This window comes from Filicampus tigris, chromosome 15, assembly GCF_054856515.1.
Source record: "Filicampus tigris isolate MCC_2025a chromosome 15, RoL_Ftig_1.0, whole genome shotgun sequence".
NCBI classification, from domain to species: domain Eukaryota; kingdom Metazoa; phylum Chordata; class Actinopteri; order Syngnathiformes; family Syngnathidae; genus Filicampus; species Filicampus tigris.
This window is the reverse complement of record NC_141231.1, coordinates 7,116,602-7,137,237: the sequence shown is the minus strand read 5'-3', so window position 1 is coordinate 7,137,237 and position 20,636 is coordinate 7,116,602. Positions and strand designations below refer to the sequence as shown.

Here is a 20,636-nt window from a genome sequence, read left to right as displayed (position 1 = left end):
GGTGTCTGATAGCTTTGTAGCCCAAATTATGTACCCCGCTCTCGATTATTCCTCGTGTTACCAAGTCTTCACCTGACTCGGGAGCAGTAAGCGGTCAACTTCAGAAATATCAGACACAACAGGATGTCGGACATCACAGTTTGCACTTGTTACCCCCCCCACCCCCCCCCCCCCCCCCCCACCCCCCCCCAACACACACACACACACACAACACAAACACACACACTCTTCCACCAGGTATCCGGACAATCCTCCAAGGAGATGATGATGAGGAAGTGTGCAGTGTGTGTTTGGGGGGAGAGGAGAGATACGGTGGTGCACAGGGTGCATCCTCATCGGAAAGTTAGGACAAGAAAAGGCGTCCGTAAGCACTTTTGCAACAACAGTCACGAATGGAATGCCTCTTAAAAAAGGGCAGTGGACAAAAGACGAGGAGCCCATGCGATAAATCACGTACGCCGCTAAATGGACAATGGGGCAGGAAATGTAGCACGTGGATGACACACGTTGCATTCCAGCCATGCAAATTAAACTGAAAAACGGAGAACAGCGTTAATGTTGGAATACAATCCGCTTCAGCATCATCCGTACCTTACCGCCCCCTTGTGGCACTACAGACAATGAGAGAATATTTAATACAAGTACATCTTTTTCTACCTTAACTCACATTATCCCAATGACATATTTGTCATTTCATAGAGGGTCTGAAAAAGTCTGGTACTGAATGAGTTAATGTAAAAATTTATAGATACAAGCACACATAACTAAAATAAACTAGAATATTTTCATGTTATATACATTTTTTTTAATCCTAAATTTTAAAATATATTTTGGAATGTTTTATTAATCGTTTTATTTTCAATATATTATATTTGGTATAATATATTAATGGATTTTTTTTTTTTTTTGCAAAATTGTTTTTTTCCACCTTGAAATAAGAGAACTTGATTTTTAAATATAGATGATTTTAATGAATGGATGGATAAGTATATTGCCTTGTAGCTTGATTCAAAACAAAAATTATTTGTGTCATAATACATAATCAGAAATAATACTAATTTATATTTTACCCTGACATGGAATTAATTTATCAAATATAATATTCATAGACAATTTGAAGCAAGACACATTTTCACCTTGAAATGGAACATAATTTTAATATAATCAGTTGAATTCAAACTTTATTTAAATCTTTACAGATCAATTAGTGCCCACGGTCATTTTTAGTGACAGGGTTAGACAGACACTAAACAACAGCATTAAACATTATTAACACTTGGGGCACTGCTGACAATTTGTGTCCACTTTTCTTCTTTTTTTTTGTAAACCACTTTAGCTGTGTTAATGCAAATTTAATATAACTTCCCGAGGGTGGGGATTATTGTCTGACTTTGTAATTTACAACTTCAGCTGTTTAAGAACATCAGCAACACACTCTTGTTTACATGAAATTGTAATTGTTTAATATGGCCTCACTTTATTCCCTGCATACCCGGCATCTTTGTCCCAAGAAATACCCCAAGCTCACTAGCACTTGTACATGGTGGCACGCCAAGGCAGCTGTATTGCTAGCATGACTTGTTCATGATGGAGTACTGTATTACCAAAAACGAAATGTTACTGGTTTGACGTATTTTTTGGGAATGTAGAATCAATTAAAACTAAGTCAACTTTCCGGATGATTCAATGCGAATGTTGACGTCGGTGCGTAGTTGCAGCCATATGCAGATGTACATTTCCAGCCGTTTGCGCCAAACAAATCAATCCCTTGACATGAAGTTGAGACCTTTCCAGTTCGTTCTTTTTAACTTTTGTTGCTAACCGGAGTTAGATCATGGGCCCCCAAAAAAGTGGAAGGTATGAATTGGCCTTTGAAAATACTGCACTAGTACTAGTAGCAATACTGTATCAGACAAAAAGGTGGTACCAAAGATATATTTTTGGGAGAAAAAAACAAAACATTTCTGAGTATTGCGGGGAAAAAAAATATGAAGGGTTAAGAAAAATGAAAAACTAAATGCAGTAAAAGAACCAAAAAAAACCATGAACAATCAAGTAAGAGGGTTAAAAACTTACATTCAAAATTGAACACAAAGTCATTATTGTCAATACAGTAAAAAAAGTTGAGTGAACTCAAAATTCCAAGGCAGCAAACATTGATACATTTTTTAGTAGGGTAATTCAACTAAATACTGTATACTGCTATTGTGCAAATTGGCTTTCCCGCCTTTCACAACAAAGAAATGAGACTGCACAGAACTGTTGTCCCTTGTGTTGTTTGTGCTGTAAAAACAACTCAGCAAATTGTTTCGGAGCAAACAGCTTGCTTGCTTTGTTGTGCTAACTAACATTGTTGGAATAAATGTCAGTAATTTATATTTTAAAGTTGTTCCAACTTGGATTACAGTTTAAGGACCCCAAAACACATTTATTTATTTAAATAGTAACAATTGTTTTTGTGTTTGACTGGTTGTTCTGCAGTGTTCCAGGAAGACGCAGCAGGAAAAAAAAACAAAAGTGATATTATAAAAACATAATTATTGTAATGATAATTATAAGCAGAACTATTACATTTTTCACCTTTCAGTATTATTTTAAATGTATTTTAAAGCATGCAAAGATTGAGACTTTTTCATCTATTCTCCACAATAGTCAACATGTTCAAAGATATTTAAAACATAGTATTTTCCACTTTGCATCCAAAATGAATCCCTATGTATCAAACAAATGTACCTTTTTGGTGACTGGAAGAAGTATAGGTGTTGACGTCACAGAAATCTGATTGAGTGCTTAGTCAGAGGCAATGCCGGGACCTCATTCTTTTCTCCAAATATTAGCTCTATTTTACTGTGTATGTAAAGGCAGACATTTTGTATTGGTTATCATTTGAATGTGCGGTCAAGCCCAGCATGTGTCATATGTTCCCTCAGAGGACCATAAGGAAACAAGTCATCTGGCTCATACTCACACTGATTCCCAGCCTCCTCACCTTCGATGCCCCGTGGCGTGCTGGCGGGCCAACTGGCACCGCAGAGACCCGGCGGCACCATGCGGGAACCGACGTCAAGCCGCGATGAAAGATGTCGGCCGATTGTTTCCTGTTATTGAAATATTGGGGTAGGCTGGGGTGTGGTGGCGGAGGGGATGGTGGGTGGGGGGGAGGGGGGTGGAATGGAAGCAGTCTAGGCAGTCTACGCATGTGCTTACAAGCCGAAGTCTTCAAGTCAGTCAATGCTTATTTCCACCTTAAGGCGGATACCACATTATTGAGGTATACACACTCTTCTGGCGTCGCGTCATAATAAACGTACAATTGTTTGTGGTTTCTTGGAACGGAGCATACGAGAAACAAACCTCAAACAATGAACCACATACTGCTTCACTAAGACATTATCTGATCACACTTGGCAGCCTACTCTGGTACATTTCCATTACAATGACATTTACCATTTAACAAATACAGACTGGTGAGGGAGGGGGAAAATAGACTGTATGTAAACACAACATCCTTTCTGGACTGAACAGAATGAGACAAGTCATCTTCCTGCACAGACTACATCCATTGACAAAAACAAGCATATGTGGTTGGGAAGAAAACTGTACTGTTTTTTGCTTCAAATGCTGCCAAAGTGAATTGTAAGCCTACTCAGGGTAAAGCTAAAACCATAAGTAGGCTGTTAAAATAAATAATGTACAGCAGGGGTGTCAACCTCATTTTAGTCGGGGGCCACATCATAGTTGCGCTGTCCCTCGTAGGGCCGTTATTGACTGTGAACCCATACAAACGTATGATCGCCTTACATGATCACATATACGCAACAAATTAATGGATAGCTAGTTTTGAAATTAGAAGCCGGTAAGTAATTGTTTGTTCGATTATTTTTCTGTTTATTTTATAGGGAAGGAGTAACAAATAACACATTGCAGTATCTCAGTGTTGTTAAAAGTGAAAACAAGTTGCAAGAAACATGACACATGATTTGCCGTCGCGGGCCACATAAAATGAGGTTGTGGGACGGATCTCGCTCCCGGGCCTTGACTTTGACACCTGTGCTATACAGTCCCAATCTCTCTATTTTCATTGCTATAAACCAGCCTTTCTGTATACTTCTAATATATATATATATATATATATATATATATATATATATATATATATATATATATATATATATATATATGGTTGATTTCCTTTTTAAGCCGAACCATATTTCAACATTGATTCACACCTATTTTGCTATATGGGTGAATTCTAGACTCTACAATCTAGTTAGATATGTAACAAAAGATTTTAGCCAAAGTAACGCGTGCTAGTGAATAAGTGAGCGTTGTTAGGTCGGGGATAAATCCTTTTGTGAAAAAATAACAAAAAAAACAAAAACACAAATGTTTATATGTAACCGTCACTGTTTTGAAAATTTAAAGCATGATAGGCGCTGGATGTTTTAGCAGCTAACTTTCAAGTAACAGAGTCTGCGATTTAATTTGGATTTGCGGGAACATTTAAGTAATGTTCACCTATTTCTAATGTAACCACGTTGGCGGCGTTCACGAAACTCTTGTTTTTTGTGTGGAGCGACAGAAGAATGGAGGAAAGTAGGACGCATTCGAGCTTTATATTAGGCGGCCAGGGGTGGGCTCCGTGGGGGGCGTAGCAACGTCCAAGTGCACCGCCCAGATGAGTGGCCAAACTTTTGGATAAGTCTGACTCGCTCACACCGCTGAGTGAAGCCGCATCTTCCACGCTTGGACTAAACACCCGTCGAACTTCCCTTGAACTCACCGCCCGCTGCTTTGAAAAGGTACATTTGTACACGACAGTTTTATCTCTGTTAACTTTATAAATGAGCCCTTGTCCCCGAATTCGAGTGTTTTCATATTCGTAAACTTTAGCCATTTTGGACCAACACTATAACGCCACATTTAATTAAATGTCTGATTTACAAAGGCATTTCCTTTATCCCTTTGCTAACTTAATAAATTACATTTCTTCTAAAGTTATTTGATATAAACGCGCAGTATTCATAAATATGAACCCTCTTGGACTCGTTGTCGCTAACGTTCCAACTTCATCAACACTTTCGCAACTCACTTCACCCCTGAGTCCCTTTTTTTTTAGAGTGGGTCGTCGCCCATGAGTTTTAGATTAACAGTTTACTTAGACTCTTCCTTTCCCCCAATGTGAATCACATAACAGGAGTCAGCCTCCTACTCCTTATCTGATCCCGCATTGTGATTTTATTTAAAGCAAAAAGCCTTGCAGTATAAGCGCTTCCTGAAACATTCCCAGTACAGAGCCCAGACGATAACCCTCCAGCTTCCGATTGTGCATCAAGGAAGCCGGGGAGAAGATGTCAGGTGATTGTGCAAAATCCTGAGGTCTCCCTTTCTTGTGCAGCTCTATAATGTGTTATGTAATCGACTCACTTCGTAATAAAAATATGGATTTCTTTGTCCTCCAATTCCCTCGGAAAGCTGCTGTTGTTGAATAAACCCCCCCCACCTTTTTTTACTTTGCCCTTCAAAATTCACATCCAAACTCATCTTTTACAGGCCCTGAGAGTTAAATCCAAGGACACATCCAGCTCCAGGAGACCCCCAAAATTCTACATCCACATCCCTCGAAAGGTCAACTGGAGTCCATCATGGAGTTGCTCAGTTTTCTTCTTTGTCTCACTGTGGTTGTTTCAGGTGAGTCACTTGATTGAAAGCCATACCTTAATCAAAATATTCAGTAAATATTTATGTGCTGGCTTTGCTTGTAACGATGAGGAGGTGACGTGATGCAAGTGAATCGTTTGTGGCTGTGCTATACTTTATTTTAAGCTAACATTGTTATTGTTATACAAATGCTAAATTCACACGTATGCCACTTTTATCCAGCATGATACATTCAGGCTAGCGGATATCTCCATCCATCGCTAGATGGATGCTAGGTCCCGACTCGTATGGGATTTTTTAGATGCCGGTACTGATATTTTGGCTGGTAATCATATATCGGCCAGTATATGAAATAAAAATGTTGACAAGACACGGGTTAGTGGAGGAGAAGGACAAGTGAAGCTATATTTGATTGATGCTATATTTTACCTGAGGCTAACATTGTTATTATTGTAAATGCTAAAATCGCGATTCTACCAATTTCAACCAACCTGACACATTCTAGATAGTGGAGCTCTCCGTCCCATTGCTGTACCTTCTTTGCCATGTCACGGTACGACATTTGTCTCAAAAGTGCACAGTGTTGTCACTCTGAAATCACCCCACCACCACCGAGTGGATGCTCCAGCATGTCGACGTAGCGCGATCTGTTGTCCCGCAGGAGCAGACCTCAGAAGCTTAGACAACCCCCCAACCTCCCACTGAAAAGCTCTGCCTGTTTTGCACCATTATATTCTCACCTGCCTCAACATTCACCTTGCTACCTTGCTGTATTAGCAAGTTGCTGAAAAGTGAAGTGAAGTGAAGCTGAGCCTGCGCCAATCAGATCTAAGTGAGAAGAACGAATCCAAAGTGGTGGTGGTATTGGTGGGGGGAAGCAAATCCGACGCGCTCGATGCCTGTTACTGTGTTGTTGGGCGCACAACAACACGCAACGGCGACTTAATTTTTGTTGTGTCTGAGAAAAAAAAAATTGATGGGGCATGTCGTCCTGGAATAGACCGGCCATTTGTTAGTAGTCCTAAATTTCCCAATGCATTGCCACACCCCTGCTGTGAGCATTTATGAGTGACATTTTTGGGGTTTTCTGTCACAGTTCCTCATCTGTATTTTAAGAATTCAATGGCGGGTTGCATATATGCTCTCCAAGATGGTCTTTGGTTGAAAACCTTTGCTCGAAGTCCAACGGCATACCTAAAGCGGTGGCTAGCAATGCTGCTTTGATGTTATCTGGTCACACCTCCCTACAGCAGTCGACCGCCAACAACAGTGCTGTCGCAATGCTGCGCTGTGGGGAATTCATAAAATAATCCTAAATGATGTAACCGTCATTGTTTTTTTTTTTATTTATTTATTTATTTTTATTTTTTAAATGCAATGTTCACCAACTGTTCCATGATTGAAGTGGTCTAATTTTAATTTCGCAGTTTTTCCAATTGGGAATGAGAGCAATTCAAATAATGCATTCTACGGTCGAACTCTCACCAATCACCACAATAACATTTTCAACGTTCATACAAGTGTATTGCGTCATAGCTGCACAACACTCAACTTTAACTGAACTCTTGATAACAACTGATGATGTGTAATGGGATAGGAACATTTTTCTCTGAACTGTCAGAATGCTGTTCTGAGGAGTTTTTGCTGTTGCATGGATGTACAGTACCTCAATTTCCCCTAGCTGACATCATGTAGTACCTCTTTAGACAGCAAGAGAGTGAGCGTGAACAGCACCAAGATTAATCGACAATTTTACTGAAATATTGATTCCTTGAGTAATTCAGGTACCTCGAATTAAATATATATATATATATGTATATATATATATATTTTTAAATGCACAAAGCATTTTTTAAAGCATATGTGGACTTCAATGCCTAGGTACACTTTTTTTTTTCCTAAGTTGTTCCCGGCAGCGTGTCCCCCTACATACCATCGGCGGCGGGTTTCACTACTACTAGAAAAAGCCAACCGTAAAAAAAGGTGGCTGGGGCGAAATATAAAAACATAAACAATGCATTCTGCTATATTTTTCGCTCACGATGAACTCCCATGCGAAGCAAACCCTCACTTTCTTGACACAGTATTGTGCAATACTTACATTGTCAACCCTTGCTCTTGTACTGGTAAAAAGATTAAGGTGGCAAAGGCGAAATTCTCAAGGCTTTCCATTGCTTACTGTTTATCCGCATTCGTCACTTCCTGTTCTTGCCCTGTGCGCTAATTTGCCAGCTACCAGCCAATCAGAGTGACCAAATATCCCGACTTACAACTCCAATTCAACATGCTGAAACGCCCACCAGACGCTTCCCAACGGGGTCCGATTGTTACGGCGGTGTTCGCTACATCAATCAGACGACCCAATCCAATGCACCGACACTTCCCGAAGTCTGATGTTGGATTGGTCTATCTAGCCGAGTGTTTCTCAACCTTAATCGAGCGAAGGCACAGCCCTAATCAACTCCATTCACTTAATGTTATTTTTTCCCTCTAAAACAAACTATTTCCACAATATGGTGATTTTTTTTTTTTTTTTTTTCCCTCTATTCTCGTATTAGGACTATTTAGTAGGACTTTTTTATTCTCATAATATTACCACTTTTCTGAACAAATTAAGGTTTTATTTTCATAACTTCATTACTTTTTCATGAATATGCTATCAAAATTGTATTTAATTTTCAACATTTTATTCATTATACCTTCTTCAATTCCCAAAATTGATGCAATTCTTAGAAATCAATGAATAAATAGTTTTTTCCTCAATAAAATTCAAATTTAACTCTCATGTTAGGATTTTGTCCTCCCCTTTATTATATTAGGATTTTATTTGGGGGGGGCACCTTTTATTCTTTGAACTTTAGGATTTTTTTCTCTCTCACATTAGTCATTTGTTTAATAAAAACATGAATCTTACAGTGGTATAATTTATAACTTATTTTTCCATAATTTTACAATTTTTTGGTCTTAAAAACAGTGATTCATCAGTATCTCTGATGCACTCCAAGCTTGTCAATCAACTGTCAGATACACACAGTCGACTTAATGCTTCATGACGATTAGTTGAAATAACTTTATCGTAATTATTTTTTTCTTGTAATATTTCAAATAAATAATACAAAAAAAAAAGGTTTTTTTTCTTCTATTCTCACTACTTTTTCCTGAATAAGTTGCGCTTTTATTCATAATAACAAGTCGAATTGAGTTTGCTGCCAAGTACAGCGGCCCGTTTTGCATCGATTGCTTGAAGGCGCGATTCAACAATCAATTCCCTACAATCGACTGAATTTTGTACTTTCTAATGACGCACAGCTCTGACTAACGCTTTCAGATGTAAATTTACATAGTTGTCTCGGCACCTAATTGAGGTATTGATTGTAAAATATATGATCTATTGAGCACTGATTAGCATTTTGTCAGAAGGGAAACAGTGCAGAATATGCTCTTATATTGTAGCTAATGTCCCATTTGCGGCATGTGGACCTCCTGCTGTGGTTGTGCCCACCCTGGAGTGTCCCTCCACGGGCTGGAGGAAAAGTACAAAAGCGGATTAGCCAGCGCCTGGAGAAAAAGGGAGGGGTAGTTGAAAATGTTTAAAAGGGAAAACGAGATAACAGTAATCATAAAACATATGGGAAGCAGAGGGTTCCCCTTTTGTTGAGTATAATGTAACTGCATTGAATGTGAAGCCATTTCGTATCCCAAAGTGGAAATATAAAAAGCGATGATGAGACGCGAGAGTGTTCTCTCAGACGAAAGGAGGCCGATGTCATGCGAAAAAGTGGCGTGGCGAGTCAAAACAGGCCACTTCCTGTGTTTTAATGCGGCGTGAGCCAGCCCCGGGCGGCCGTCAGACTGGGTGGCAGGGAGACAGACGCGACCACTTGTCGCTGGCCCAGACCGATTTCAATCTCCTTCAGTGTTATGCCCCTCCCGAATAACAATCCATTTCTGCCTGCCTTGCTTTTCCTCTCTTTCAACTCCCCATGCACCGCAAAGAAGGCTCCAGTGCCAATCTCCTTTATTCCTCATGTATAATTGCTAACCCTTGGCTGGCCAGAAACAAAATTGTTTGCTAGCATCCCGTTAAGGAAAAAAAACAAAAAAAAAAAAACTACAATGGTCGCTATAGCTTGAAACGGACAAAAGTCATCATAGATAAATAATACAGAAAATGATCTGATAAACATCAGACTTTACTTTATTTTTGTGGTCCAATAGAATTAATAAAATAAATAAATCAATTCCATTATCGGTGTCTACCGCAAATATTCAGTGGGATTTTCAACAAATTGTCACATGGGTACCTATTGTTCTTTTTGTGTGTTTGGAGTACTCCAGATGACAGCACACCACACATATTGTCATAGGCAATCGCAGCCCTTACCCAAAACTAGATGTCTGTTGTAGTACCAAGACCGACCTTTATGAAGCAGCAAAGTGCCACAGGACATCAAGACTGCTGGAAAACACAAAGAAGTAGCCGTAGGAAAGGCTAGGCTAACTTTTGGCCCATCTCGTAACCACAGTGCGGTCGCAAACGCTTCACCTTGTCATTTTTACTGTAGGGGATAACTTGTGGGACATGATATGCAATCACTCAAGACACCTAGTTGCTCCTCAACACAAACTTCAGGTCGCTTCCCAATTGGCTGTTGTTCCATTTCATATCATGATCACAGATCCATGGCTTGCCCCAACTCAATGTTAACCACACGCTTAAAGGTTTGCCATTGAACAAGTTTAACATTTTTGATTGTCAGCCCAAGTGTTTTCCCATCAGATCGGGTAGAAAAAGTAATAATCCTTCTTAACACTCCCCGCACCACACAGGATAGTCTTTTAGAGACATCCGCTAATTGCGCCTTTCATGACTTTATCCAGAAAAAGGGAAAATTTGCCCATATAGTTGGTCTGTGTGTACCCTGCTTTAACCTTGTTTTGATTAAAAAGTAGTAATGCGTACAGTGACACTTGAGTCTTATGAAATTTGTAACCTTGTATTCTTCTTTTGAACTAGTCCATCTTTTGGAATAAGCGTCACCAAAAATGATAAGAAAATGCAAAACATTCGGTTTTGTCCGACCTGCATTCCAACACACACGACAAGGACTATTCAAAATAATACTGACGTTTGCCCTCATTATGATGTCTGGCCCAGTGCTCTTACTCCGCAGTTTGCTCTGAACGGCTCATTAGTCGTCGTTGAGATAAATGCCTCGTCAGCATGGCGACCACTTGCGCCCAAGTCAACATGCCTGCTGTCTGCGCTGATAAGACCGGGCATTATGTACGCCGTTATCTCTCGACCGTTTGTGCCCACAGGCGGACCCAAAGGCTCTCGCAGGAAGTACCTACATTTGGATGGGTCTGTGAGGGTGCAAAGTCATGGGTCGTCTTGTGACCTACCAATGAACTGAAGCACTCGAAAAGAGTTGAAGGCAAAAGCTCATTTGTCGTCAAGGCTGAGTCTTATCTTAATTTCCCTCAATCATTCACTCGGGACGTGAATTAATGAGGATAACGTTATGCGGGGGAGCATAAGCGCTTTAATTGAACCCGACAGATTAGTCACGAAAAAAATGATCTCTGCGCAAATGCACCGTACCCTGATTTTTGATATGCTTCACTCCATTCTTTTGAGCATTGAGGCTGTGGAGTTATCCAAACAAACATTACGTCTGGAATCCCGTAAAAAATGTGCATGTTTTTATGTATTCCTAAACCACTAAAACATCGTATCCAGTCTGCTATAGTCGGGCAATGGATTTTTATTAGTTCGTGATAATAAATGGTTTGCACTGATTGTAAATGATTTTTGTGGTGATCAAAATAGGATTGACACGCGAATAAGCCTCCTGGTCACCAAAGATGCGAACTGCAAAGAAAATTCAGTTTATACTGGGAACGGGCAAAATGGAGTGCACGTGCTGAAGCCAGCAGAAGTGCTGTTGATTCTTTCTCCACCCCTTTGTGGTTTCAAAAAAAAAAACATTTTTTTTTATTTAAATAAAAGCAGCAATCCCTAAACCTTTTTTGTGCCACTCACCATTTTCATATGGAGACATTTTCGATGACCGACATAAAAACAAATGATTTCAATATCACTCGCCATTTACACTTCAACGAGCCGACATATTCCAACGACTATTACGACAGTAAAGATGAATGTGCCGTAAAGTCATGGCGATTGTTATTCTATACAATGATGAATTCAGTTTTCGGTTAGCACACAGTTTTTGTCTGAGCACTAATGGACATAATAATCCGGCGATGAAGCTTCACATTGTGTCGCTGACCTTGACCCTCGCAGCTGATATCGCTTTGATAGCTCAAATCATTAGCTTTTAGCTAACTTCGGATTCGTCTGCTAGCTTCCACTGGGAATGTGAGTCCCGTAGTCACAGCAACATCAACGTTGCAGTCATTACGTATCTGGTGTTTTTGTTGATTTTGAAGGTTTTTGTTGTTTTACCAAGTGCTTCTCCTTGCTGTCACGTTAATGAAGTTGAAGAATTGGCAGATCAGTGCTGGAGAGAAAATCTAGTGTCTGACCACTCCAAGACCAACAGAAGCACAAGACATTTTGGGAGTTGGGTACAAGACAAGGTGAAGACCTTCAAAACGTGATCTCGAAACTAGTCTTGAGGCTCAGTAACAACACTACATAGCAGCATTCTATCTCTACGGTATTTCTTTTAAAGTTCAGCCCTCTATTACTTTTAAACATCTGAAGTGTTTTTCTCAGTAACCCCTCCCCCCAAATATGTAAATTCTATGCTGAATTGTGAGACACTGGGAACAGACTCATTCCCAACAAGGTGTTTGCAAGCCACTTGATTTAAGGACTGGGCGGGTAGTCTTCCTGTTGATTCAGGTGCCACACCGCTCAATCTCTATTTATAGACCTGAGATCTCTATCGCATCTTTAGCTGTGTGTGACAATGTGTGTGTGTGTGTGTGTTGACGCAATAAGAAAATCCTGAGCGGATTGAAACAAATGGTGTTTTACAGACGTCCTAGGAAAACATTAGTGAGCTTTTCATAATCAGACCATGTTTACATATTAGGCAGTTAAAAAACAAGTTCTCAGGTATAAAACGTCTCAGACATTTGTCCGTCAGAATGCACAAAGGATGGAGAATTACATCACAGGTGATACCCACTTGTGAAAGTATTATTCAAACCGCTCTGCTGTTGTCTCATCACCATCAGGGTCTTCTACTTCATTACGACAAATCGAGGGCTGCTCATTGTTGCCAATTTAGAGACTTTGTCGCTATATTTAAAGGGAAGTCAACCCAAACAAGGCAATATTAATCAGAATGCCTTGTTTCAACTAGTTGTCCTGCATTGAAAATATTCTTGGAAAAAAAAAAAAAAGGTTGGGTTGACTTCCCGTATAACAACTCTACTGACGTCTCTAGTGACTGTTTTTCAAACAGCTAGCAACAAATCTAGCGACTTTTGTGGTAAGGTTGTAGACTTCTGGAGGCTCCCTCAAAAGCAAATGATGTTTGTGTCCAGACAGCAAATGAATGGTGATCAGCGAGCACTCAGAAAGATTGTATTTTCACTCATTGAGGCAGCACTTCATCACCAATTGGCTGAATTATACTTTGTCAATTAGTGTTATGGATCTGCTGGTTGAAAACTGTCAGTCTAGTTGTCAAGTCATGTGTGGAGAAATTGTGTAAGCGTGTAAATTACCGCTCACAGATAGATTGTCAGGAAAAGGTCGGATAACAAAAGTTTTTACATGGTTAACTTTCACAATTTATTGGCAGTCAGAGGCCTAACTTAAGTATTTGTATGCAAGCAATTAAAAAAGTGACGCAGACTGATATCTGACCTCATCTCCTGCCACAAGTGTAGAAAGAAAATTAAAGCAACTGTAAATGTAGATAATCAACAAAATGCGTTATGTTGACATCACATTTTTAACGGCGCTTTTGTTTTCCTACAATTCTGCAGTCGGACGTCTTTTGTTCTTTATAAGATCAGCTGAAAATGAAACCACTTAATCGGTAACCCATACGTCAAATATTTACGGTACCTAAATGGTGACAACGACAATCTGCCCGAACTTCAGTACTTCTGAACTTAAAGGTTTCCCCTTTCCCCCAAAATGTTGATTTGGTTTAGACTCAAACAACCTTCGTAGCATTTGAGTTTCCACCAGAGTTGGAAGCTGCCCCATAAATCCCGTTTAAGATTCTGCTGATACAGAAACCTTGATGTCGTTAACATTTCCAACTTTTCCCAATCACTGGAAGTCAAACTCCTAACTGCTGCAACATTTTAATTAGCTCGTAATGTGTTGCGGGAGTATTAAACGAGCTATCTGAGAGTGATAACCTCTCAAGTCTCATAAGCACTATGCATTTCCCCTTGTTGTTTCCACTTGGCTTGCGTCTTCATTCAAATATCAGAGCCTTCGTTACGCCCCTGCCTTCAATTTTGGAAGTCATCCATATCCCTTGGAAAAAATCTGCCAAAAATAAAATAAAAAAACAAGAAGAAGAAGAAGCAGTAGCTAATCTTGACTGGTTGCGGATGTTGCATAGGTTGTTGCAGTGCTACATCAATCTCCAGCGATTGGGAGCAGACACTGTGGCATTTGTCTGTGCTTTCAGTTGCGCCTAATTAGCATGGAACTTTTTAATTTAGTCTTTGTGTTCATCTAACATGCAGATGAATGATTATGTTACGCAATCAATCTTTTGTGATACCAGGGAAAGAGCACCGCCTTGCCTCAAATATTGGATTCGAATAGATGCCAAGCCTCGATTAAGCACCTCTCCAAATGACTCAGTTAGTGTTACTAGGTAGCTGTAGAGGGTCTTTTAACATTACTGACATACGACATTGTGAATGCTTTGTAAAAGAGGTGCAACGATTGATCGGTAACTATCGATTACCAAATTAATCGATAATTATTCTGAGAATTAATAGTTTTGACACCCTGTTTGATAAAAAAGAAATAGAATCTGTGCAACCAATCACAGTGATCAAACCTAGGCGGCACCTCCTCACATCCAGGTAGTGCCTGCTTGCACCGTCACTGTACATCATCATCTCCATGCGTCAAATTCAAGGGCTGATAATGATGTCCAGTCAAGGACAATTACATGGTTAAAAACCAAAATAACTAAACTAACCATAAGGTTATCAAAATGCAGAGTTTATTAATTTTTCTTGCCAATATTTCAACTCAATGTCCATTGCTCCTCGAGTCCAAATCCGTAATGGCGGTGGTCTGGGAATTTTTGCCGGACACTTTAAATACTGCGCATGCGCAAACCACACTCAATCAAAAAAAAGGTGCCTTGCTGTAAATTTACATTCCATCAAAGGAAGTAAAATACATTTAACCATAGATATAAATTATAAAATTCACTTGAAAGGAACAAATTCATATTTTTAAACAATATGCAGCCCCACTAGTTTAAACACACCACTCTGATTAATATTGCGTTTGTAGGATATGAGTTAAGCAGAAAAATCCACCTCTCGTTAGCCGTCTCAGAGGGCTTCGGTAACGACCAACCACGGCTCACCTGTTTTCTGAAGCTGAGCCATGATTGGTTGTTACCTGAGCCCTGAGCAACTGTGATGTCATTATCAGTCGACAAGAAATGGCAACATGGCCGCCCCCTGAGATGGACAAAAATTTACTATTTAACTCATATTCTACGAACGCAATATTAATCAGAATGCCGTGTTTAAGCTACTGGGGCTGTATAGAATATTTTGATGTAAAGAAAATTTTGGGATTGACTTCCCCTTGTACACAAGTGATATGGCTCAAAGTGCACGCAGAAGGTATATGTCAGGCTGGTGATGTTGCATCAGTGCGTTCAATATCGGACAATATTTATGAGTACCGATACTGGTATCGGAGCACCCTTAATTTAAACTCCACTTTCACGTTACAGGAACCATTATACACTGACAAAATTATTGGATATTATTAAAAATAAATGCCTCCCCTTTTGGAGTTGAGTAATTAAATGCCATGATTTGCAGTAATACAGCATATATGAGGATGTACATAAACTTGATATGCTCTTGTTTATGACGCGACAAAAGATAGCATAGAAGCAAACGTGCCTGCGTGGATATGGAATGTCTCATTACGGGCATAAAGCGAGCAGAGAGGAAGTGAGCCATAGACCTTCCATACGCCACCGCTGTACTTGTTGTTCCGCTGGCTTCCGACAACGATGAGGTGACGGACGAATGGCTCCCCGAGGTGTAAACAGCACTAGTGTGAAGACAGGCTGTCTCCAGGCTCAGCGATTACGTCCTGGCTTCCTTTCCAAGCGCGGCGTGGCTGGAGCACCCGTTTGGCTCGCGGCCTTTATAAGCTGTCAAAACGTTGACACCACTAATCACCGTGTTGTGAGTGTGTGCATGTGTGTGTGTTTTTTAAGGTTTTTTTTTTATTTTTATTTTTTTATGGATAGCATTTCAGGTGGTAGAGGAAGCAAGATGCTCAGGAAGCTTGTGTGGTGGTGTGTAGCAAGCACAGGGGTGAGAGGCCAAGGGACAGTGCATGCCCCTGCAGACTACTGATAAGACCTTGTTTACCTTCCTGTGGATGGTCAGGCCTCAATCTGCAGCTGCGGAAACACCGGGACAATAGGTGTATGTGTGTGTGTTTGTGCACGCACGCGTGTCTGTGTGTACGTGTGTCTGTGTGTAACTGTGACTGTGTGCGCGCATGTGTGTGTATGGTGCGTTGTAGCCTTGACGCTTGTCTTTTCCCGCCATAGCTAACTACTAAAGGAACTTTGGCCCCTCCCCTTCCTCATTGTGACTCCTTCCTCAGACACAAGCACTTTACTCTTACAATGAGACAGAGGCACAATTAATCTTTTTGATACATTTGGAATTTGCTAATTGGGGTGGCCTAGGATAAAACGTTCATTTAATGCGCAATATTTGAAAAAAAAAAAAAGCACATATTGTTGACTTAAAAAAATATGAAATACAAAAATAATGGAAAATACAGAAATATTAGATGGAAAATACACATTACATGAAAAATACACAAATGTGAGAAGAATTGGAGAACTATTAAGATTCAGTTACTGGTTTGGTCCGTTACATGTCAGAAGAAATGTTAACGTTTTTCCAAAGTAGTTCGCAAATGTCATTGCATAAGCAACACTATGAGGTCGTAGAACCATGTGATTTATCCCATGGTAAAATAAAGTGATAACCATGGCGGTTAAAAGAAAGTACCTTATACTGTCACAGTGGATATAAAAAATCTACATACCCTTGTTAAAATGCAATTTTTTTTAAGTGCCAAACTGAGACCAATATAAATCAAAATTTCTTTTTCTAAACGATTGTCACCTATAACCCGAAATTAGATTAATTTAAAACTCCCAAACACATCCCCGTCTTTCCCCGGGACAGGCCTCACTAAGCGTCGCTTGGCAATCAATCCAGAAGAGGAGCTCCCCTCTCCACATCTGGGACAGCCCGTCGCTTTGCCGGATGACTTGGGGGGGCCCCTCCCCTCAGATCAGACGAGAGTGACCCGCCAAATTGAAATATATATTAAGATGATGAACAGAAACTAACCAACCCTCAGTGACGGTGCATGAAGAGGGAAATCTAAAACAAAGTTAGCAATGATAGAGGGTTATACCGTACATTAGACATTATGTTAATAACACACTGCAATACGCCATATAGCGTATGCACCAAAATGTAATAGACTTCAATTTCAAAGTTTAATTGCTGAACATTGGTAAATTACACTTTTCAATTGCATGTAATTTGTAACTGCAATTTAGTGAAGAACTCCTCCAGTATTTCTAACATGGGGCACATCACTTTCACTCCTCTCCCACAAAAATAAAAACTCCCTTCAGTTGCCTTTGTTCAGGTTGAACCTCGACAGATAAAATGTTCCTTATCGCACTGACGTTTAACAGAGTGTGGAGCAATGTGTTACTCTGAAGGGAGGATTATGGGCAGATGGAATAATACAGTGCGCTAATACAGTACGCCCTTGCAATTCATCACTGGCTTCGACAGAGCTGCTTAAAAACAATTTTTCTTAAAGCATTGCATAATTGTGTCCATCTTGCTGATATATGTATTTTCAGAGCTGGGCATTTTACTCAAATTTCCCGGTCCGTTTATCGCCTTCCACCTGCAGCCGGGGGTACCCTTCCGCAGTCTGTTTTTCCGCCTTTTTGTCCGGCCGTACCAAATAAACGCCTATAGGGCGGTCCGCCTATCGTTTTAAACGGGCTTCCGTTTGCATTTCTGTCTACAAACTTCGACCAACTTTCGACCACCAGACGGAAAAAATGCGCTTCCGACTATGCTTAATCCGTTTATTTATCTTTTGGTTCCAGTCTATTGTTTATCCGCACAAAATGGGCGTCCGTCAGAGGTGCATAGACATACCGGTCCGTCACATAGGTGGAATACCTAGCTCTGCATATTTTAGTCACGTTGTGCGCTGCATGCATGCTAAATCAGTAAAAATAAGTCAAGACACTTGCTGTCAAGGATTTAGCCGGTTCGGTGGAACAGAGGGTATAAGGAGAACTACAGGATGCCAGCCCGCTCTGTGTTGGGCTGCATTGATCCCCCAAGAAGATAAATCATCTCAGTCTCCAGGAACGCCCAAACACAGTCACCAGTCGCCCTTAGTGCAGCTCGAGTGCACTCCGCATGATTATATTGGTCCTACACGGACGGTGAGCTTTCATTTAAGGAGGCCCGGCACGGCCTTCGGAATAATAAGAGTGTTTTCATTTAATCCTGGAAACAAATGAGAGGAATACTCTCTGAGGGAATAAGACTTCCATGGACAGTCCATTACGGGGAGGATGGTTATGTTGGCTTGCTCGTCTTTACATTGTTAAAGAAACAAATATGGAACTGAACTCCAGTAGCTATACAAATATTAGTGTGATATTTTGCAAACTGTAGTGACATTGCTGATTTAAAATAAATACATAAATAAATAAAGAAAGAAAGAAATTAATTAATTAAAATATTTTATCATATATTTATTTTGATTTATTTTATTTGGAAAAACAAAACAATCAGGTGCAATGTACTATGGAGTAAAAAAAAAAGAAAAGAAAAAAGTCTGCTGCTAATCAGTTTTGGCTTCCTAGTATGGGTTGCTCAAAACATACTTGCATAGTAGTTTTGTGGTGGGTGTGACATTCCAGAACCCCCCACGATGCATGAAAAGTCTCAAAGTAGCTACCTTCTATTTATTTTAGAATTTATACATATTTTCAAGCTTCATGCATAATATTAATGCAGAACATTGCATACATGTGATGGAGGTGGGATCTGGCCTCATGCTATTGTTGTCGTGGTTCTTGTGAAGGCAAAAAAAACCTATAGAAACATGAGCTGCTCCATTTTTTTTTTATGATGTTGCGACTACGCTTTGCCGGGGGGAAAATTCATTTTTCGTTTCAAATTAAGCCAGTTGAAAGTCTGATTATAGCTGTCGCCATTTGAACCTTGAACAATTTCAGGTCTTGTTGGGCATCGTTAGCTTTGTAGAGTACAGGATATGTACTATGGGGAATCAGCAGCTTGTGCTTTTGACAGTCAAGCACAGTTTGAAATGAGCTAATGGAACTGCAACAATTCGAAGGTACAGTGTGAGAAGTCACGTCGAACCTTGCGGCTGTTGCGTAGTTTTACACTTAAGTTGCTTGCTTTGACTTTCCATTGAAGCATGCAGATGGTTTCACCTAAACTGAGAAAAAATCTGAAAGAGAGTCAATGATAAATAATGGGAAACCAATGATACCTTGCAGCAAATGAACCAATCCCTGTATTTTAAAATCACCACGGGGCCACGTAAGTCCGACATGGTGTGAAAAACACTGGCAATGGCTGCAATGGGGGCATTTGTCTGCATCCCCGTGAACAGCGGTTGTTTTTTTTTCCCGCCGACACGCAGTGATGTTTTATCTTGTCAAATGCAAGTCTGTCTCCGCAGGGATCCTTTTTTTCCGAATAAATCTGTCAAACGGAAAGCCTCACTCAAGGAGAAGTTGCACTGTGAAATCTGGTGGGAGGTGAGTTTTTGCAGGAAGTGTAGCAAATGAGTGGGAGCTTAAGCGAAGTGCTGTAGAAACATTATTTATGTATATAGTTATTGGAAAAACATAACTAGTGTCTGCTGTTTGTGCTGCCCCAAACTAAATTTAGAAAAAAATGATGCCCTAATTTGCAATGTTTACAATGGCTGCAGATAAAATGGAGAGTCAGCAGGGATCTTTTTAGACAACTGCTAATAAAACTACTTATTCTTGAGTGAAGCACTGTATTCTGAGATAACTGTTATTCTGAGAGGAGTGGAGAAAGAGAGTGAAGACAATGTGGTTAGCCGAAGGTATCATGTGCGTAAAAGCAACAAAGCTTGTCACGTGCTAACGTGTGCCTGAGAGAAGCGTGTCAGGAACAAAGGTTCTTCTCTGGATATCTGCGTAAAACTGTCGTTTTGGCTTGTGGATTCGATGTCATTTGCGTAAGGTGTTGTGAACTTTTCTCATAAAAGCCACTAAGCAGGTCATCAGGTCAAGTGTGCCATAAACACAAATCAAAATTTAAATCTCTGGATATTTCCCAGTAATTCCGAGAGACGTTTAGAGAGAGAATGGAGCTGTTGTCATTAGCTAATCGTCTTTTCATGAAAAGCAACTTAGCTTGTCAGTTACGCAAATTTGTGCTTGTTCGAAGTGTGGAATGAACACAAATATTTATCTCAAGGTATTGTAAAGAAAACGTTTTTTTCCAGGGAGATGTTGGGGAGTAGAGCTGTTGTTCTTAGCTGTAGGTATGATTATACTCCTCTTTTAAAGCCACAAAGCTTTTCACTTGAACAAGATTTTTCTCCGTCTCTCTCATGAAAACGTTTTTGCCGAGAAGGTTTGAGAGTGGAGCTAATGTCATTAGCGAAAGATATTGTG

General features: G+C 40.1%; 1 protein-coding gene across 1 annotated transcript in view; it reads left to right on the top strand.

The window, feature by feature from the left end:
* Window positions 1-4,653: 4,653 nt before the first annotated feature.
* Window positions 4,654-20,636, top strand: part of eng (endoglin) — a 50,023-nt gene continuing 34,040 nt past the window's right edge. The window contains exons 1-2 of the mRNA XM_086054255.1: window positions 4,654-4,802; window positions 5,554-5,691. Coding sequence (XP_085910381.1) covers window positions 5,646-5,691 — 46 coding nt within the window. The 5' untranslated portion in view covers window positions 4,654-4,802; window positions 5,554-5,645. The remainder of the gene's footprint in view (window positions 4,803-5,553; window positions 5,692-20,636) is intronic.